We start from the raw sequence: 18,307 nt of genomic DNA, 5'->3' as shown, positions 1-18,307 counted from the left end.
TAGTGTGAGATATATTTCTGGGAGATACTTTGTGAAGCACAAAGAATTTGAGCAGAAAAAATGAAAGTGCAACATCGTTACAATGGGGACTCCAGCTCTCAGTGAATCTGGTGTCTGACAAAATTATTTTAATTTTGTCTCAGGTTAAATTTAGACTGTATATTAGGCAAGGTTAAAAATTTTCTGTTTGCAAATACTGTAATAGCAGTGTCTAAGTTACAGCCTAGGTTTTTTTCCTACTCTTAAGAAGTCATTATTGGCTTTTATTGACAGCGGTTTTTAAGTATGCCCATAAAGCGTTCCTTTTTAATATAATGTGAAAGGGGTTTACTATTATAGTTTAAGCTTAGGGCTAGAAGGCAGAAATCGTGAACATTGGTCCTAACTGATTCACTTTCCTGTGACACAGAAAACTTGGAGTCGCTCTCTTGTCAGCTTGAAAAGCCTTTGGTGCTACATCTCTGTGCAGCTTGGTTAATGGTTGCTGGAATGCAGGCTTTGCTGTGGTATCCTTGCAATAGTTAATGGGTAAGAGATGAACGTTTTCTAAAGCATCTGAAGTCATTATTTGTTTTCTAAATAAAGCATCTAACCAGCTTTGAAACAATTTATTCCCTAAAATCACATTATCCTTCAGATAGCCTTGATTGAAGAAAGCCCATGATGTATGTACTATTTGGTACCCAGAAGGTTTTAAACTTACTTCGAATACGCAGTTAGTCTAGCTTTCTGCTAGAAACTGACTTTCTGGCAATCCTTAACAGGGGATCTCTCTCACTCTGCAAAGTGAACCAGGTACAATGGTCATTTCAGCAATTATGAATTACAAACAGGCTTTTACAAATACTTCTTTTTTTTCATTTGAAAAAATTAATCTAGGCAATAACTCGTGTACCAGCTTTCAGACGGGTTAAGAATTAATTGAAGTAATGAAGGGCATAGCTAGGCTAGTAAAACGGCAACAATCAAATCAGTACTTTACTTACGTATGCCATTTTTTACAGCCTTTGTGTTAATCAGTTTTTGGAGACACAAGTAAAGATTCCAGTGGAACTGACCCTTTGCTGAGCTTTAATACAGCAAGTTTTAGCCTGACACACTTAGAAATTGCTGAAATTCAGAAATCTCCCCGAAGCAAGAAATTGTGTTGAACAGTTCTTAATTTCTCTCTATGTTTTTGTATGCCAGGGTACCAGGAAAAGATATAATTAACGGAAGAACTGATTTAAAATTAGACTTTATTGTGGTTGCATTGGGGACAAGGAAAGGCACTAGAGAGTATCTTATTAGAATCACTATAGCAACAGCTCACCCCATCATTCCCCGTGTTTTCTTCAGCCTGTGATACTCTCAATTCAATCACTACATTATTAATGTATTATATTGAAAACCAGTCATTTCAACTGTAAGCCCAGAAGTATTTTTAACAGAGGGAAATTCTAGGAGCTGTGTCCTTTAGAGTCAATAGTTTGGAGGAAAGTTGAGCTTTTTGTTATTGTTGTTAGTATTATTTTTCCTTTTTCTTGTTAACTGTTGCTCTTTGAGTGAATTGCAGTGTTACGGTGAAAGTTGTATGGATTCTCCATGTGTGTGAGAAGAAAATCTGATTTTCCTGCCTGTCTTTTGCAAAAGGAGGGGGAGAGGTGGGGTGTGTTAAGTAACAAGATGCTGTATTATCCAAAGAGGAGGAGAAAAATTGAAATACTATATTAAAGTGTCTGTTTATTTGGTTTCTTTCATTGAGGATATATGTCTAAGCAACAAGAAGTGAAGCAAATTTCCCTTGGCTGTGCACGTCACCGTTCTGTCTTGACCATAAAAGAGAAAAGCCAAAAAGGGTGGGTTGCTTGTTTCAGAGTTCATGTTTGAAATAAAACTTCTGAATGTTGATAAAATGACATGGGTTTATTTTCTGCATGAAACTAAACTGGGCACCACCAGCTTTTGTTGGTAGCAATATTTGTACCATCACAGTATTCTTTCTCTCTCAGGCACACTGGGGATCCCCAAACGGCCAGTTTTAGCTTTAGTGATCTAGCTGGTGACCTTGCCTTTAACCTGTCTTGTTTAAATATTTGCTTAGAACAAGGAAGCATATCAATTCTGGATTTTTAAATGTTTTAGTTTCTAGCTAGACAAGGCCTATGGCTGATACCCTGTTATGTCAGGTTGAGGCATACAGAGCACCTTCAACCAAGCTGATACAGAAGAAATCCTAACTAATATTGTTTTGAGAAGTGAGCTTCCATTGTTGTTCTGCTGGGGAGTGCATAGTTCTGCAGTATTTTGAATCTACATGCTTAGAGGAGCTTTTTAGGCAACACATTTAACAGCCTGGAAAAATGTACTGAGAAGCAGAACGTTGTTTGAACCTGGGGTTTGCTTTTTCAGTCTGGTTATAAACTAATTAGTGTAAAGGTTCAAGGCATTCCAGGCAAGCTGTGGGATACTAAATTTGATAGAGTTGTCTAAAGGATTCCTCCTCTCTGTGATTTGCAAATGATTCTAGAGGGGTTCAGGGCTGCCTGGTGTAACCTGGTGGCAGAAGTTTGGAAGCACTGCTCCACTCCAGTTCTGTTGTGTTCACTGCCTGTGGATGGAAGGACAGAGGAATAATTCAGGTACTTTTCAAAGTAAGGAATCTGAATAAATTCCTTCAAACTTTGCTGTAGGCTGTGGATCTGTTGCTGTTACTGTTTCTTTTGTGGTGCTTCTTATGTCTATTTATGTTTAAGCAAAGCCTTTTATTTTGTGCTGCTGTAAACTGCTTCTCCATTCATACGTTGTTTTGAAATTTATAATATTTATCTAGGATTTTGTAACTATTTGGTGATATTATTTTTTCTTCTTCACGTAATAACACTGCTACTTGTGTTTTATTTGCAAAGGTGCCTTAAATCCATCAAAAGGAAGAAGAGCATTTAGTGATGCAAGAGGTTGATAGCAATGGGCAGAAATGCTTGTATCAGAAATTCAGCTTGTTCATTTGTTAATCAGCTTTAATAACTTGCTGTCAAAGTAGCTAGGTCAGTAAAGGATAAACTAGATCCTAGCTGCTATATGTTGATTGCTGTATGTGGTAGTCATTGTTAGAAAGAGACTTTAAACAGCTGAGCCTTCTGTGCAGGAGTGTGGTTTTGAGCAATGGAATAGCTACTCTGAGACTACTGAATGGTGAATTCTGTCCCTTCAGTTGTTAGGAGAGGATGGTTACCAGGGTGATAACCTGAGACTTCCTAAATGACTACATAGTATGTATTTCTGCCCAAAATATCTCCACTCCCAGATTTGGTCCTTTTACCAAGCATAAGGGTTAAGAAACAGGTAAACATGTAACCTCGGGGTGGACAGAAATAAAAGCTCAGTGTGGTATAACTGGAAAGAAAGACCCAACACTAAAACTATTCTTTAAGTTTCCTGTTCAGTCTTGATGTTTGACTGTGCATCTGTACTGTAGTTTCTCCATATCTAAAAGCTAATTGTTTAGGCCTGTTTTGAGGCCACATTCGTCAGTGGTGTTAGAGCTCTGTGCAACGCCTGAACAAAAGATACTGTGAAAGAAATATGCATTCATGTTGAGGTGGAGCGAGCCTAATTTAGAAGAATTAATTTTATGGTCAAAGCAATCAAGAGCTAAATTCAGTTAAAATCAAAGATTGGGGAAAGTCAGTAAAAATTAAAACAGAATAAAGGCTGAATATGGGCTTTCTTCAGGGAGTCTACAAACTGTTTCTCTTCTTGTGTAAGAGCACAATTCTGCCTCAGCATTAGACTATCCTGTTATAGTTGACTCATCTAAATTTTTAAATCTGTCCTGTTACTGCTTTTGATAACTGATTTCTTATACTACATATGCTAGTTGAAATTTTATTTCGACACAAAAGTAAAGTGTTCCCTGTTTTTGCTTGAGCGTAGGCAGTTAATGCATGAGGTGTTTCCTATAGGACTGATAACATTTGTATGTGAATTTTTTAAAAGGATGCATACAAAGAAAGGTGTAGGCTAAGATGCAGGGAAAAATAAAGTTTTGTTCATGTTCATGAAAGGAAATTTCAATCAACAAAGATTTTTTTTCAGGGCTGTTGCCTTTGACACTGACACATGAGCAATGCCTCTGGGTCCATTTAAAATGCAGATGATTTTTCCCAAGGCCTGTGGCTTAAAATGACAAACAAAGGGAGAGTTTGGGGTGACGTTTCCTTAGCTTTCCAGTTTCCAAGCTAAGCCTGCCTGGAATCCATTTGATCATTATGCACTGTAGCTTAAAAAATGTGCCTGGGAAGAAAAAAACATGGCATTGCCAAGGAGCTTCACAGCCCTGTAGGACTTGTGTAAAAAGTGGAGTGACTTTGGATTCTTTCCATTGAGCGAACTTCTTCCTGGCTCACAGAGACATTTCTTAAGATATTTATTCATTTTAAGTCTCCTTACATTTTGCTTCAGGACTTTTTAGAATTTTAAGTGGATGAGAAGAAATCTGGCACTCTCCCCTCCTGATTAAAGCAAATGAACGTGCAAACCTATATTTCTCTCTAGTTCTAAAAGAAATAAGAGAGATCTAAAGTATAGGTGGAAGAAATTTGTTACAGTCACTACCGCTAGGCGCTAGGTAGGTTCCTTCTGTTCCTGGACTAGATCCTACAAGGGGACTAGCAGCATATGAAACCTTTCTGGTTTTAAATCTCAGGAAAGCACAATAACACATCTAAATGATGTATATTAGAAATAATGAAAGAATTGAGATTGCTCAGTGTCCTTCTGTTGCTAATTTCTCCACTTCCTTGCAATGTGGCAGGAGATGGTACAGGAATCTCTACAGCATAAGAACAGAGAAGAATGTTATAGTACAAGAGGTTTTATTCAAGGAGTTGTTTTTATGTATGGTTATGCAAAATTAGCAACGCAAAATGCAGGTTAAATTTAGAAAGTCTTGAAGAAATCTGGAGGCCTAAGAGATCATGCAGTTCTGTGCACTGGATGCGTAGATCATTACAAAATGCTTTCTCACTAGGTCAGACAAAGTTGGTTAAAGGAAGAGGACTCCTTCCTGTTTCACAGATGGGGGAAAAACAAAAATTAGGTTATTGCACAAGCACAGGTTCTGGCAGTAGCAGGAATTTCACCGACCCTTAAGAAAGCCACAGAGTGCAAAATGGGAGCTTGTGATCAGCTTAGCAAAAAATTAGAAGCAATCTGCTGAGCTGGCTTTCTCTCCCTTCAGCAGAGCTGTTCCTGGTAGTGTATTACTTCTGGAGCACTTGCTCTTCTGTGACCCACCAAATTTTCCTTCACCGTCTTCCTTATTTGTGACTGTCCCCAAAGAACTCCCCTGTACCAAACCTAGGGAACAGAATACAGTCCAGCAGTCCAGAAGGCTGGAGAGGGACTTGTAGCAAGGGCAAGTAGTGATAGGACAAGGGGTAATGGCTTCAAACTACAAGAGGGTAGACTTAGAATAGATATTAGGAAAAAAGTTTTCACTACAAAGGTGGTGAAGCACTGGAACGTGATGCCCAGGGAAGCTGTGGAGATGCTGTCCCTGGAAGTGTCCAAGGCCAGGTTGGATGGGGCTTTGAGCAATCTGGTATAGTGGGAGGTGTCCCTGCCCATAGCAGGAGGGTTGGAACTAAGTGATCTTTAAGGTCCCTTCCAACCTAAAACATTCTATGATTCTATGATCTTGGTGCTTCTGTTTGCTCTCAGAGTTGCTGTGTTACTTCCCTTGAGAATACAAGGTATGTGAAGACAGCACTAGAGTGCATCACCACTTGATGGCACCAAACAAATTTGAAAACCATTTAAAATAAATAAAGAAGGGAAGCAACTCAGCTTTTCTGCAGTGTGGGAGGGCGCCAATAGAAGTCAGTCATGCTTGCTGTATTAGTAGAACACTCCATAAAGCACTCTCAGCATCTGATAAACTTTTTGCATTGTTTGTTTTCTTTAATACAGCATGGGTACTTCAGCACTGTTGCAAATAACAAGCAATAGGGCCTTGTGCGGAAAATAAGTAAACTCAAAAAGTATTCTTAGCCCAATGTGCTGGCCAGTTTGTGAGCAAGAGAGAGTGTGCACTTGCTTGGCCAAAAACGTTCTGGTTGCCTTGTACTGAGGCTGTATGTGCAGTGTATCTCTTCCAAGTTTTAATCATTTTGCAAGTACAAAGCAATGGTTTAATGAAAATCAACTTTCTGGACTGCATCATATGAACAGTTTTCCAAAATAAGGGGAATTCTAGTACCATTGCACTATGTGCTGCTAGATTCACGACGACCTTGATATTTTGGGAACTCCTTGTCTTGCAGATATTCCTCCTCTTGTTCCCTGTGGGGACAGATGTTCTCAGTTCAGTGGCTGGAAGGATGACCATATTGATTCTTTAGCCATTAACATTAAAGTTCACCAACAGAGAGCTCTCCTAATACTGTTATGAATGCTTCTCCTTGTCTTTTCTGAACACATTATAAGAATCTTGTGCTTCTCAGGATTTTATTAGTTCTCAGAAAAATTAGTTTCAGCAGCAGACATCTGCAAGATAACCTCCTGGTCTTTCCATTAAACACACAGAGATTGCTAGAGGCTTCCTTAATTTAATTCACTTTGAATCCTCTGCTTTCTCTAGTTTTAGCTTCCTTCTGTCTTTTCATCTGTCCCTGAACATATTGCCTTGCTTAATTATATCCTGTTTTGTGTTTTGCAGAGAAAGAGGAGGAGGAAGATGTTAATGCTTGTCAAAATGACCAGCAATCTCCTCTTTCCCTGATTCCCTTTCAAATAAAAATGTCTGCCACAACATTTGGTCAGTTTGTCTAGGTTACCTGTAAAAGCAGATACTCTGATGTCTTCTCTTCTCAGCTAGTAGAATAGAGACAGAACTCATCCCAGCATTATGTGGATCAGAAACAATTAAAGATTGCAGCATACCTGTTTCCCTATCACTTCCAATTCTCCTTCTTCCACATCATAGATTAATGGAAATGTGTAGTGTTGAGGGATCGTGTACAAGCATATGTATTGCATTACTGTTGATATGGAGACAGAACAATTTTGGCACCAGTCCCATTCCCAGGCAACTGTTTTGTAATTAATTATTAGAATTAAGTAGAAAAATCTTTGAATGAGAAGCTGTTTGCTTTTTATTTGCATAGTACCTAGCACAGTGGAGACCTGGTCTGAGCGTAAAGATCTTAATAGTAACATACAGTAATTATATCTGATAGATCTTGTGGTTGTCTGTACACGCATACTCAAATCAGTCCCAGCCCTACAAAGCTTGTGAAGATTTTTTTAAGAAGAGTTTTTATGTCATGCCTCTGATTTTTTTTCATATCAATTCCAGAAACTTGTACTGATTAAGGATCTACTTCATCCTGTTTCTAGACCACATCTTATCCCTGTTAGGCCTTTTACAGTCCGAGTGCAATTTGAATTTGAAGCCTGGAAGCATTTCACTGTTTCTGTAGGCTGTAGCATTCCCAAGGTGCAGGAGGTATTGGAGTGCTCTCTCTTTCTCACTGTAGTGTGTGTACTCAAGAGAATAAATACAGCTCTGCAAAAAGGTGAATATTCAAACCCATTAAAACCTTTTTGGTTTTGTTTTAAATTTTTGCTTCCCTCCTGTATAACTGATTAGTAGGAAGGAGGCCAAAGATTGTATCAAAAGGAAGGCCTAAGTCTTTGAGAGCATCAGTGTCATAAGAAAAGTATGTTGTTTTCCACTTGTGAAACAATATTAACCATTTCATGAAGTAACTTTAAAAGATGCTGGCAGCTTTATTGCTGGGTGTTGGTGTTGCACTCTGATCCGTCTTAAATGGCTGGTGAAACAATCTGTAGCAATTAGATAATTGTTTCATCAAAGTATGATTAAATCCAAATGCCTGTAATTGATGCTTCCTGTAAGCCTTATTGAAACAGGACTTTAATGAAAGCAAATACATGTTCTTGCTGTTCCTGATATTTGAACTCCAGAGGGAAGAAAGAGGAAAGCAGTTAGAGCAACAAAATGGATGTTTGCAATTTAATATTCAAAACATGCTTTTCTTTTTCTGTTAAATTCTAACTTAATGGGGAGATTTCATGCGCCACTTACAAAACCGTATACTTAGACTTTGTGTCGTTGTTTAGCTCTGCTTTTGGCGCAGATGTCTTCTGCATTCTGAAGGCTCTCCAGGCTGCAGGACTTTTCCAGACGTGGTCATCTGTGTAGCCCTCAGCCGTGGGATGCTGTACGCGGAGATTCACTGAGGGGGAGGGAGAGTTGGTGGGCACGTTAATCTGAGTAATGTTCTGGAAAGCATGCTCACTCAGATGGAAGAGCCAACCCTGCTTCTAAATGGTGCTGCAACTTGGCTCGAGGCTGCAAGCATCTGCACGTGAGCCCAGCTCTGTCGTCGACGTTTTTGACAGAAGGGGCAGTGGCGTCTGTGTTGATCGCTGAGCCCGTTTTTTCATGTATGCGTTTTGAATTGAGGAAAGTTGCATGGATCTCGCCACACTGGTGTGTGAAATTCAGCCCAGGACCAAGGCAGCAGCTCCTACCACTGGTCCCTTAATTGGTTTTTGAGTATTTGCCAAAGGTAAAGCTGCATATGCTTTTTGTCACCACTTCTCCAAATACAGAGCAAAGTGTGTATGTCTGAATAAGGATGAAATAAAAGAAGCTGAACTTAAAATAATTCAGTTTTACAAAATGGTTCTGCACTGGAGTAGGTGGCCTGGGTAGGCTGCTGAAGCCACAGCGTGAGGTCTCTCGGAACAGGTTATAAAGAAACATCCATGGGGAACAAGGCGGCTGGTGGAGGGGGGCAGGGGAAGGCTCTCCAGCAGTTTCCCCTTGCATGGGGCACGCCTCACTGATGAAGCATTTCTAAATGCAAATGAAGCATGCAGCATCCCAGGGATGGCCTGTGCGGAGGCACAATGAATTCTTAAGTGGTTGAAAGTGAAGCTATGCGCTAGAGAGGGTGGAAGACACCAGATTTCACAAGCCCCAAAGGTTCAGACCCAGCTGTATTTTGATGTAATTCTGATACTTGCTGATGTCATCAGTCATGGAGCAGTGTTGCTCCTTTTGGAAACCAGCAACAATGCAATGTTACACAATCAGAAGGACAAGGTTGAAAAGTACGACAGTGTTTATAGCAATCTCAGCTGGCCTTCATTAATGTACCAAGCTATTATTTTATGGTATTCATCTTTTCAGGGGAAATGCAGTAGGCTTTCTGGAAATTGAGTTTAAAGTATTGTGCGTTTGTGAAAAGGTCAGATTCCCCCTTGGTGTACACTGCTAAAGTGTGTCAAAGTTTTGTTTCTCTTACTTGAATGGGCTAGCTGGAGCTCTTCACAGATCTACGATTGACTGCAAAGTCGAATACAGACAGATTTATACTTGAGATCATGAAAGGTGGGCGTTCTGAAGCCCATAGTTTGTTGATTACAGAATTTCTTTCTGTGATTACAAAGAGTCATATTGTCGCCTGGACCATTTATCATTCTTTAGGTTTCGGCATAGTCCAAATTGCTGGTACTTGAGAGACTGGACCATCCACAGCTGGATCAGACAGTGCTTGAAGTATGGTGCACAAGACAAAGCCTTATACACATTAAAAAATAAGGTAAGTTTTTACAAGGAAAAGCCATAAATATATTTGATCAGCTTTTTGAGACAAGTGTAGCTTACTTGAATTTCTATTGCAGCCATGTCCTGTAGATTGTGGTTTTAAGTTCAGATATTTCTTTGTCATACCAAAAATTAATGTTGCACTTGGATTTTAGCTAAAGCTCTTTACAGCTTTTATTTCCTCTTCTTTCCCAGGAAGCTTTTGGTTTTTAAACAGGGTTGGTGTCCAAAACATGCTAGATGCAGGGGAGGCATAAAAAACTGATAATCAATGCTCCTCTTGGTCCCAGAGGCTCAGATAAAATGCCAAAACAAATCCAGTAGATCAAAAATTAGAAGGCCTGCATCACAGGAGCTGTGCTAATCTCCTTGTGTTGCTTGACTGTCACATTGCAGCAGCGTGCAATGCCACAGTTCTGATCTTTCTGATACCTGCAGTGCTGTGCTTGGGAAGATTTGAACAGCAGATTTTCACACCGCTCTTTTTTTCCTTCTTCTCTTCAGGTTCAATATGGAATTTTCCCAGATAATTTTACATTCAATATTTTGTTGGATTGTTTTATAAAGCAGAAGAAATACGAAGGTAAGAAAATATGTACCAATTTTGCATCTGTAGCTGTATGCTGTTAAATCTGCAGAGCCTTTCTTTGAATTAAAAACTTCTAGCCATTTTTTCTCAGAAGTCACCTTAAAAGCATGCCTTCTCCTTCCTTTAAACTGCTTTGCTGCATGTTTATATCTCATTTCTGTTAGGTTTTTATTATTTATATAATTTTGAAACTCGTGCAATTCACAATTGCTACTGTGATTAATCCCCTTCCTAATGTGAACCAACTTGTCCAGTTTCTACAAGTCTGATTTACATGCTGATGACATCATAGGAGTTATTAGTGACAATTAGATTGTAATAATAATTGAAATGCATGTTGGTAGACTTCATCTTACCTACGTTTAGCTGTTCAAAAAGTTACATATCTAAACTGTTTGTCCAGACTTTTTGTCACTGGAGAGAGCCAGCTATGATGAATTGCCATGTTGAGGTGCCTGTATTTCACTATTGACTGTTTAAATGTTGAGATGAAGTATCCTCTCATATTTGATGACAGATATTTAAGATTTTAATGTCACTGCAGGTTTTCTGGCACTCTAGACTTGCAATGAGCTTTTCTTTGCATAAGCCTCTTATAATACAAGTAACTGAAAGGGATAATAGAATTGCTGGACTTGTCTGTAGCTTTTATCATGCAGGTTTTGCTAAATGGCAAATTAATACGTATTTTATTTTGAGAGCCCCCCTGTCTGTGAATTCCCCTTTATTCCATCCATATTTGTTTTCTGTGACGGGCTCAAGGCATTTTGTTTAACAAACTGTCCTTCCTGACAGGGAGTCTCACTGGAACTCCCTGTGGAGCTCCTCCACAGCACTGTTTGCTGAGTGAGTGAGTGCTGTGGGGTGATCTGTGACAACATTTCTGCTCCATTGTACTCTCCTGTCACCTTAAGGCAGTCTTCTCTTGCTTGTAATCTAAACACAAGAACAAAGAAGTCATTTTTAGAGATTTTTTAAAATGTTACTGAAGGGCTGAGCAAAGAAGAGCCGATTGAAGAGTGTAGAGCTAAGATCAGTTTGGAAAGCTCCTTTGCTGTGGTCTCATGCTATTCAGCCCATTCGTCCTTCTCATATTGTGTTTGAATAACCCAAGCGAGTAAGACTCAGTCTATACTACTAGTCATAAGAAATCTTTAATTTTCTCCCTAACTACTTCAAAACATACTAGAGCAATAAAGTATCAGTGAACATGAGTGGCTGCAAAAGGGAGCTGTGTAAATTTGCACTTGCTGATTACATACATTGTTTTCCTCTATAGATGCTATGTCAGTAGTAACAGAGATTATGCTGCAAGAAAGTTTTGATGAATTCTCAACACAGCTTCTTTCTCTCTATGTTTTATACCAGTATCTGGCAACGAAGTCTGAACATACGGTAAGCTGACCACAAATGATACACAAAGCCTCCGTTTCTAAGTGTCATGGTGCAGTCAGTTGCACATTCAATGTTGAATATATTTTATTTTTCCTAAGTTTACCTGGAAAACATAAATATTCCATTTTTTTTCATTATTTTTACAACTGCAGAAGAAAGAAAAAAAAGAAACAAGAAAATATGAAAGCCATCAAATAACTTGTCACCCCTTTTGTCCTTTCTCTGAAAGGGAAGGTGTGTGGGGATTTTCAAATGTAATGTGTACCCATTGGAAGGTTATGAAATGACATTTCGGTTCAGTTCAAATAGGTTTCTATCAGTTAACACAAAAAGCCTGTGTCACCTACTCTGTAGGACTCTTTTACGGTGATTATTGCTCACCATTAGAGCTTGGTAGCGGTGATTTTGCAGAATTATAAAGCATTTAAGGCCAACATAACTGTTCAGGCTCTTGGAAGTGGCATTATTTTACCTGTGCAGAAGGGGCTCAGTTAGATATGAATAAAGGACTGAATCCATCACTTTAGGCAGCTACTTTTCATGTAGTTTGGCACAAGCTGTCAATAGTGTGTTGTTATCCATAAGGAAAATGCTTGAAACCTCCATTTGTCTTACATGAAGCATCTTCCAAAATGCATATTACAGGTGCCTTAAGGTTTTACTCAATGGGGTTGTAATTTCAGTTTTCACTATAGAAAACAGATGTGCGTTTGCTCTGTTCTATATTCTCCTTCATTCCCCAGAAATCAAGTATACTTGATCACTTGAATATGAAAAGCAGAGGGACCAAAATCTCATTTTCCCCTTGTATTTGTCCATGTTTATGTATCCTCACTGCGAAGACAAGCACTTGTCAATATGAGTAGCATTTCATGAAAGCTGAATATGCAAACAAGGGTGGTGTGGACATACGACATATTTAAGGCAAGCATATATATATATTTGTGACTTATTTAATACGCATTTTGAAATAACCCCATCCAAAGACAGGAGTTAGCCATATTTTTGTGTGTATACACCATACAGAGTACCATTCAACACCTCATAATGCTCAGTACCAATTTTGTGTGTTTGATTTAAGTAGTGGGGGTAGATAGAGTTAGGAGATCTGCTAAGCTGCTCCTGAAAATCCCATTCCCTTTTCCCAGGATGTGAAACAGGTCAGCCAGTGTCCTGTTGCAGACAGGCCCTTGGCTGTATCTTAGGGTCCAGCAGCCTGATGAAACATATTTTGAGAGGAGAATCTTGGGCAATCTGACTATGTTGGCCCTTAGTGTGTATAGCAGTGGTGATAGAGAGCTTCCATTTTTCTTCTGTTGTAGACACCACTGAAAGCCTGACTGGTCTTGGCTCTCCCCAGGGAGTTTCCTCCTGGACTGCTGCAAACAATCAGTATGACTGTTACCTTCCACTGCAAAGGTGTTAACGTTCAGTTCTTGCAGTTCCTCCAGTTCTTGGAGCCAAACGGGCTAGCTCCTGAAAGAACCTAACTGCTAAAAGCCCTGTTTTTCTTGTTGCATCTGATTTTCCTTTAACAGTCAGCTGGAATGCTGGATTCAGCATAGAACAGCCCTATCTCCTTGTATGCCTTTTCTGGGTCAGCCAAATACCTTTCCTGACTATCAGGTGATGGTATTTTGTGTCAGATGATAGCATGCAGATTCTTGTAGCACCCAAATGGAGACACAAAAAAATGACATAGCTTGAAAAGACATCTCTGAATAATGCATTAAACTAGAAGGTCGTACCTTTGTGCTTTTTAAAACTCAGTGCACCTCAGGGAATTTTTTCATAAGGCTTCTTCCTTTCACCGGGGATATTTGTTTCAGGTCATAAGGTAATAAACAAGACATTAAAGTACCCTGCCACAAAACCCATGTGTTAGAGTCAATCCCCCTCCAATCTGTTGCCTTTTATAGCTTCCTTTTCCTCATTTTCTTAGCAGTGGGAGTTGTTCAGCTCCTTCCACTTGCAGTAAAGAGACATTTATCCTTGATATTTGTGCTTCTCTGGTATTGAAAATATACTGTATTATCCCATAGCAAAACAAAATTCACACTGCTCTTGTGGTTTTAGTGTACTTACTGATTGGGTGCCCTTCTTTAGCCGTCGGTGGTGGTCTTGCTCAGGCAGCTGGTACTCCTCTCAAGCTGGAGAGACAGCTGTACATTTAATCCTGAGGCATACAGTGGTCTTGGTGAGTGAGTTGCATATGTTCTTTTCATAGTGCAGGTTTTGGACTCAGCAGCCATTAGCAGCATATTCTTCTCTCAGCATTTTCTTATTCTAGCAAGGGATGGTGAAGCATGTGTCTTACCACATACTTAAAAGAAAAGGCTGCTGTAATACAGAAGCCATGTAATTTCTTTCTTCAGCAGTGTTAGCCTGAAGCAAGTGGCAGGACATAAAGGACAGGGACAGAGCTTGGCCAATGTAAATCAGTGTAATGCTCTGTCCTGAAGAAAATGCACTGATTGACTTCCATGCAAAATCTCAACCGCTCACCTTTTACTGTCTTCTGGAAAGAGAGGTGTTCCTCAGTATGATGTGTACTATTTCTCAGGATATGCATACTGTAACTCTGAACACTAGACATGTTTAATGATTCTTTACTTCATTGCTAAAACATCTGATGAAAGCCACGTGTTCTGTCTTTGGCTGCTGCCATTTTATGTTTGTGTTTGTGAAGGAACACTTACTGAGTTTACATTATTTGCAGTGGGAAGAGGAGAGAAATGTTGGAGCATCGCTAGTGCTTACGGGTCTAAAGCAAACAAGCACTGTGGGTTTTAGCTCCCAGCTGTATGGCTATGCATTCCTTGGTAAGTTTTACCTCCCTCACAGTCATCTTTTCCATCTTGTCTTTAGTGGCTGAATTAAACTGGCGTCTTCTCTTTACTAAAATGTAATCAAGGAGAAGGCTAAGAAAAGAAAAGGCAGAAATAGTGGAAGGAACAATTTCAGCCTGAATCTGTTTTGTAAGCCTGGAGGGTAGTACTGATTTGGATGGTATGCCCTTTATCAGACAGCTTCTGAATCTCCTTTAGGGCTCCCTGAAGGTTTGGATTGGCAAGTGAAAGAAAGATGATGTTCTTAAAGAACAGTAATCTTGGTTTGTTTGTGGACCAACAAATTTTAAAAAAAAAACCAAAGTACAGAGTTCCATAACACAAATTTAAGGTTATAGACAATAGACTATTTTTCTAGTTAGCGAGTTTCTTAAAATAATCTTTAAACCTCAAGAATTTCGGAGAGCATACCCTGAAAAACAGTATGTTTAGAACATTTACTACTCACTGTAAAGTTAACGTTTCTCTTGTGAGCAGCAGATAGCAGTGTCTTTGTCCTGTATCTGTTAAGGAGTTTTCACTGCTAGTGGTATGCTATATTATTAAAGAGTGGTTAGATCAGAGTATATCCAGAATTGGAGGGAAGGGGAATGAGGCAAGTAGTTCTTGAATTTCCTCTAACCTTTAGATGAATATAGGGCAGATAGGTTTTGTTCTTCTCTACAAAGTGATTATTTACTTGAAAGTAATTAATTAATTTAAAATTTATGATTATGCAGTCATTCCAGTACTGCATTATATTTTATTCTAGAATTTATTGAGGGTAATAAAAAGTGGACTTAGTCTTAAAATGTGGCCTCCAAATACGATGTGTAATGGCAGAATTAGGATACTGAGTCGTATTTATCATTACTGTAAGACAAAAAATTCATTTTTGGTTAAATAGGGGATAAATGTGATTATTAATTTGAAAGCAGGATTTTCCATAGATCTGTAGTTTGTTGCTCAGTGGAGATACTGCTACAAATAGGGACTTTGCTGTCCAATTGGCATTCAGTTTGGGGTGTTTTTATGTCATATAGATTGGTCGAGTAGTTGCTGTATTTCAAAAATGCACTTCACTGTTGTCTGTATGTGTTCCATGACATTGACATTCAGAAGATCAAAAGCTATTTACTGTTATGTCACGTATTCCACAGTCTTGCCAGCACTAATGGAACTGACCTCTGAGAGAGTGAAAGAGTGGCCTCGAGCACCTCAGCCGTTTTAACTTAGCCATAGTCCATAAGCTTTGTCTGTGTACTTATTACTTCGCTTTTTCTAAACTGTTCTTTTCCCTGTAAAGAAGAGTAAGGTGTATTTCATAGTTTTGTGTCATTATAGCCAGAGTGCAAACTAGATTCAGAGCTTGGGTACAACTCTCATAAGCTACAATGAAGTGATATTTGTTACATTGACAATGACAAAATCAAAACCTTAGAACGACAGTGATCGTAAATTACTGCTTACCAACTCCAATGCGATGTACATTTTCTCTATTATGTAGGAGTTTCGTGTTCTCTAGTAATTACCATCAGAAGAAAAGCCACATTCTCAGTGGTGCAGTGCCTCACAGGTCCCACTAATGTCAGTGAAGACCTTGTTGCACAGATGTCCTAAATCAAGAACCAAAATTTCATTTTGGCAGGTGTCCCATATTTCCTCTTAGGAAGCTCCAGCAGAATTAGGGGTACTAAGCTGTATAGTTAGCCAGAGCATCTGCTGTAAATACTGTACCATGACACATATGTGAGTAGACCCTAAAGGCCACAGAGGTGAATCAGGAGCCTGAGGTTTAGCGCACACATGCTGCACAGTCAGTCCCTGAAGTCTAAGGAGACATTTGTCTGAGATCTTCAGACATCTTGCTCAGAGCTGCTCTTACAACTGCCAGACAACCAGAAAACCTGACCAATTCTCCTCTTCTCCATCTGGACAAAATTTCTAGGCAAGGCAGGAGGGGGAATGGGGAGGAACCAGAAATAAACATGGAATAGTCATGAAGTTTGGCAAAAAGAAGGCACCTTAATAAGTCAACAGCAATTCTGTCAGAGAAGTTTTGTAGAAGAGTGTGTTGTTTTTACCACAGAAGCCAGGCACTTGCTGTTACTTCTGAAAAACAGAGCCAACCCACATAGATTCCATTAAGATTCAACTGTTGAAGGACTAACATTGAAGTATTTTCTTATCACAGGGAAAGTGGAATTGAATAAAGGGCTGAGAGCTGTGTACAATCTAATGCCACTGATGTGGACACCTGGATATTTGAATAGAGCTTTGCAAGTGATGGAGAACGTGGCTTCATTGTCAGGGGACAGCAAAATCTGCAAGGAAGCTGTAAGTATGAACGCTGTAACCGGCTGAACATAGGGAATTTCATCCAAGCCAAACCACAGTAAAACCTGTGAATTTTGTGCCTTGCTAATCAGAAGAATCCCAGCAATACTTCTGGGGTAAGGAGAAGAAATAATGTTTACAACAGAACCACTGCTTCAGTTGATGAGCCAGTAATGATGTCTACCAGTATGTCCTTGGGAATGAGTGTCTGTTATTGTCATAAACCATTTAAGTATGTTTCCTAAATCTTCCCCTCCCTGTAGAGACACCTGAGTCTGTGTCACAGGAAGCACATGTCTGTGGGGGTGGGAAGACACCTTTGTTTCCCAAGCTTTTGAACTCACTCAGAGACATACTTCTTAGCAGTGAGGATGAAATATCGTATCTTGTTCCTCTCCTGGCTATTTCCATGTATTCTGCACCCTCTGAGATTATATTATCATGAGTGATACAGAGCCAACCCACATGGATTCCATTAAGACTCAAGAGTTGAAGGACTAACATTAAAGTATTTTTTTATCACAGGGAAAGTGGAATTGAATAAAGGGCTGAGAACTGTGTACAATCTGATGCCACTGATGTGGACACCTGGTCCAAACCAGTACGGAGTAATTTCTAGAAGGGTTGTAGTGCCCTCAGTTGGGGAGGATGGATAGTTTGGTCCATTTGTGAGGTCAGCACTGACTTAAGGGATTTAGGGCTTAGGAGTGTTGTGGGGCATCAGGCTGATCCTGGAATCAGACACCTTAGGAGAAGTAACTCAGGAAACCACCATCACCACATGGGCTGGAGCATAGAAACAGCACTGAGGTCACATCTCCTCTTCCTGGTACTTTTTCCTGAAGGTGTGTCTGGTGATGGCAGTCTCCCTTTTGCTAGCATCACTACTAGGCTTGCCATCTCTGCATTTCTTTTGACAGATGAAAGCTAGGGCACTGCTCAGTACGTTCTCCTATCTATGGCTCCAGGCTCAGAAGCAGCTCTATATAATACTGCATCTATGTAATACATCTGCAACTTCCCGGTATTTTGTGTTACCTCTTGGGATGTGTGGTTTTGGGGTTTTCTTCCTTACTTCAAGTGTGAAGAACTCAGCCTAATACATTTGTGATTTTTTTTCTGCTTACAAGCCTAGACAAATTAAGGAACTCCTCAGCTTCCTCCAGGTTGTAGATGAACATCCCAGTGTTGAAACAAGGCTGTGGTACAACAGGTCCACAGAAGATCCCATCCTTCTGTGTACTGATACTGTAAAAATAGTAAATGCTAGTAATATCTAGCAATGCTTTCTTTGCAGAAACACTTTTTACTTTGTTCAGTGAAGAACCAATAATTTATAAAATAAAGTTGTTACTCACTAATGCTGCAAGTATCTCTGTAGAAATCCAATAGTAGAGCTCAAAAAGTGATGACCATGAGAACCACACAGAAATTTCCCTGAAGAGATACTTAGCCTCATTTGGATTTTAGGTAGCAGTATAGAAACAATAGTGCGAGTCACATAAGTTTCACTGAGCTGAGGATGAAGAGCAGGCC

At 39.5% G+C, this 18,307-nt stretch overlaps 1 protein-coding gene across 1 annotated transcript in view; it reads left to right on the top strand.

Moving 5' to 3' along the window:
* Positions 1-18,307, top strand: part of MRPS27 (mitochondrial ribosomal protein S27) — a 49,183-nt gene that overhangs the window by 24,154 nt on the left and 6,722 nt on the right. The window contains exons 5-9 of the mRNA XM_082497403.1: positions 9,503-9,617; positions 10,127-10,205; positions 11,491-11,606; positions 14,326-14,428; positions 16,629-16,771. Of these exons, the coding sequence (XP_082353529.1) occupies positions 9,503-9,617; positions 10,127-10,205; positions 11,491-11,606; positions 14,326-14,428; positions 16,629-16,771 (556 nt within the window). The remainder of the gene's footprint in view (positions 1-9,502; positions 9,618-10,126; positions 10,206-11,490; positions 11,607-14,325; positions 14,429-16,628; positions 16,772-18,307) is intronic.

This window comes from Vanellus vanellus (assembly GCF_965231255.1).
Source record: "Vanellus vanellus genome assembly, chromosome: Z".
Lineage (NCBI taxonomy): Eukaryota > Metazoa > Chordata > Aves > Charadriiformes > Charadriidae > Vanellus > Vanellus vanellus.
Note: the sequence above shows the minus strand (reverse complement) of the source record. Positions and strands in the feature narration are given on the sequence as shown.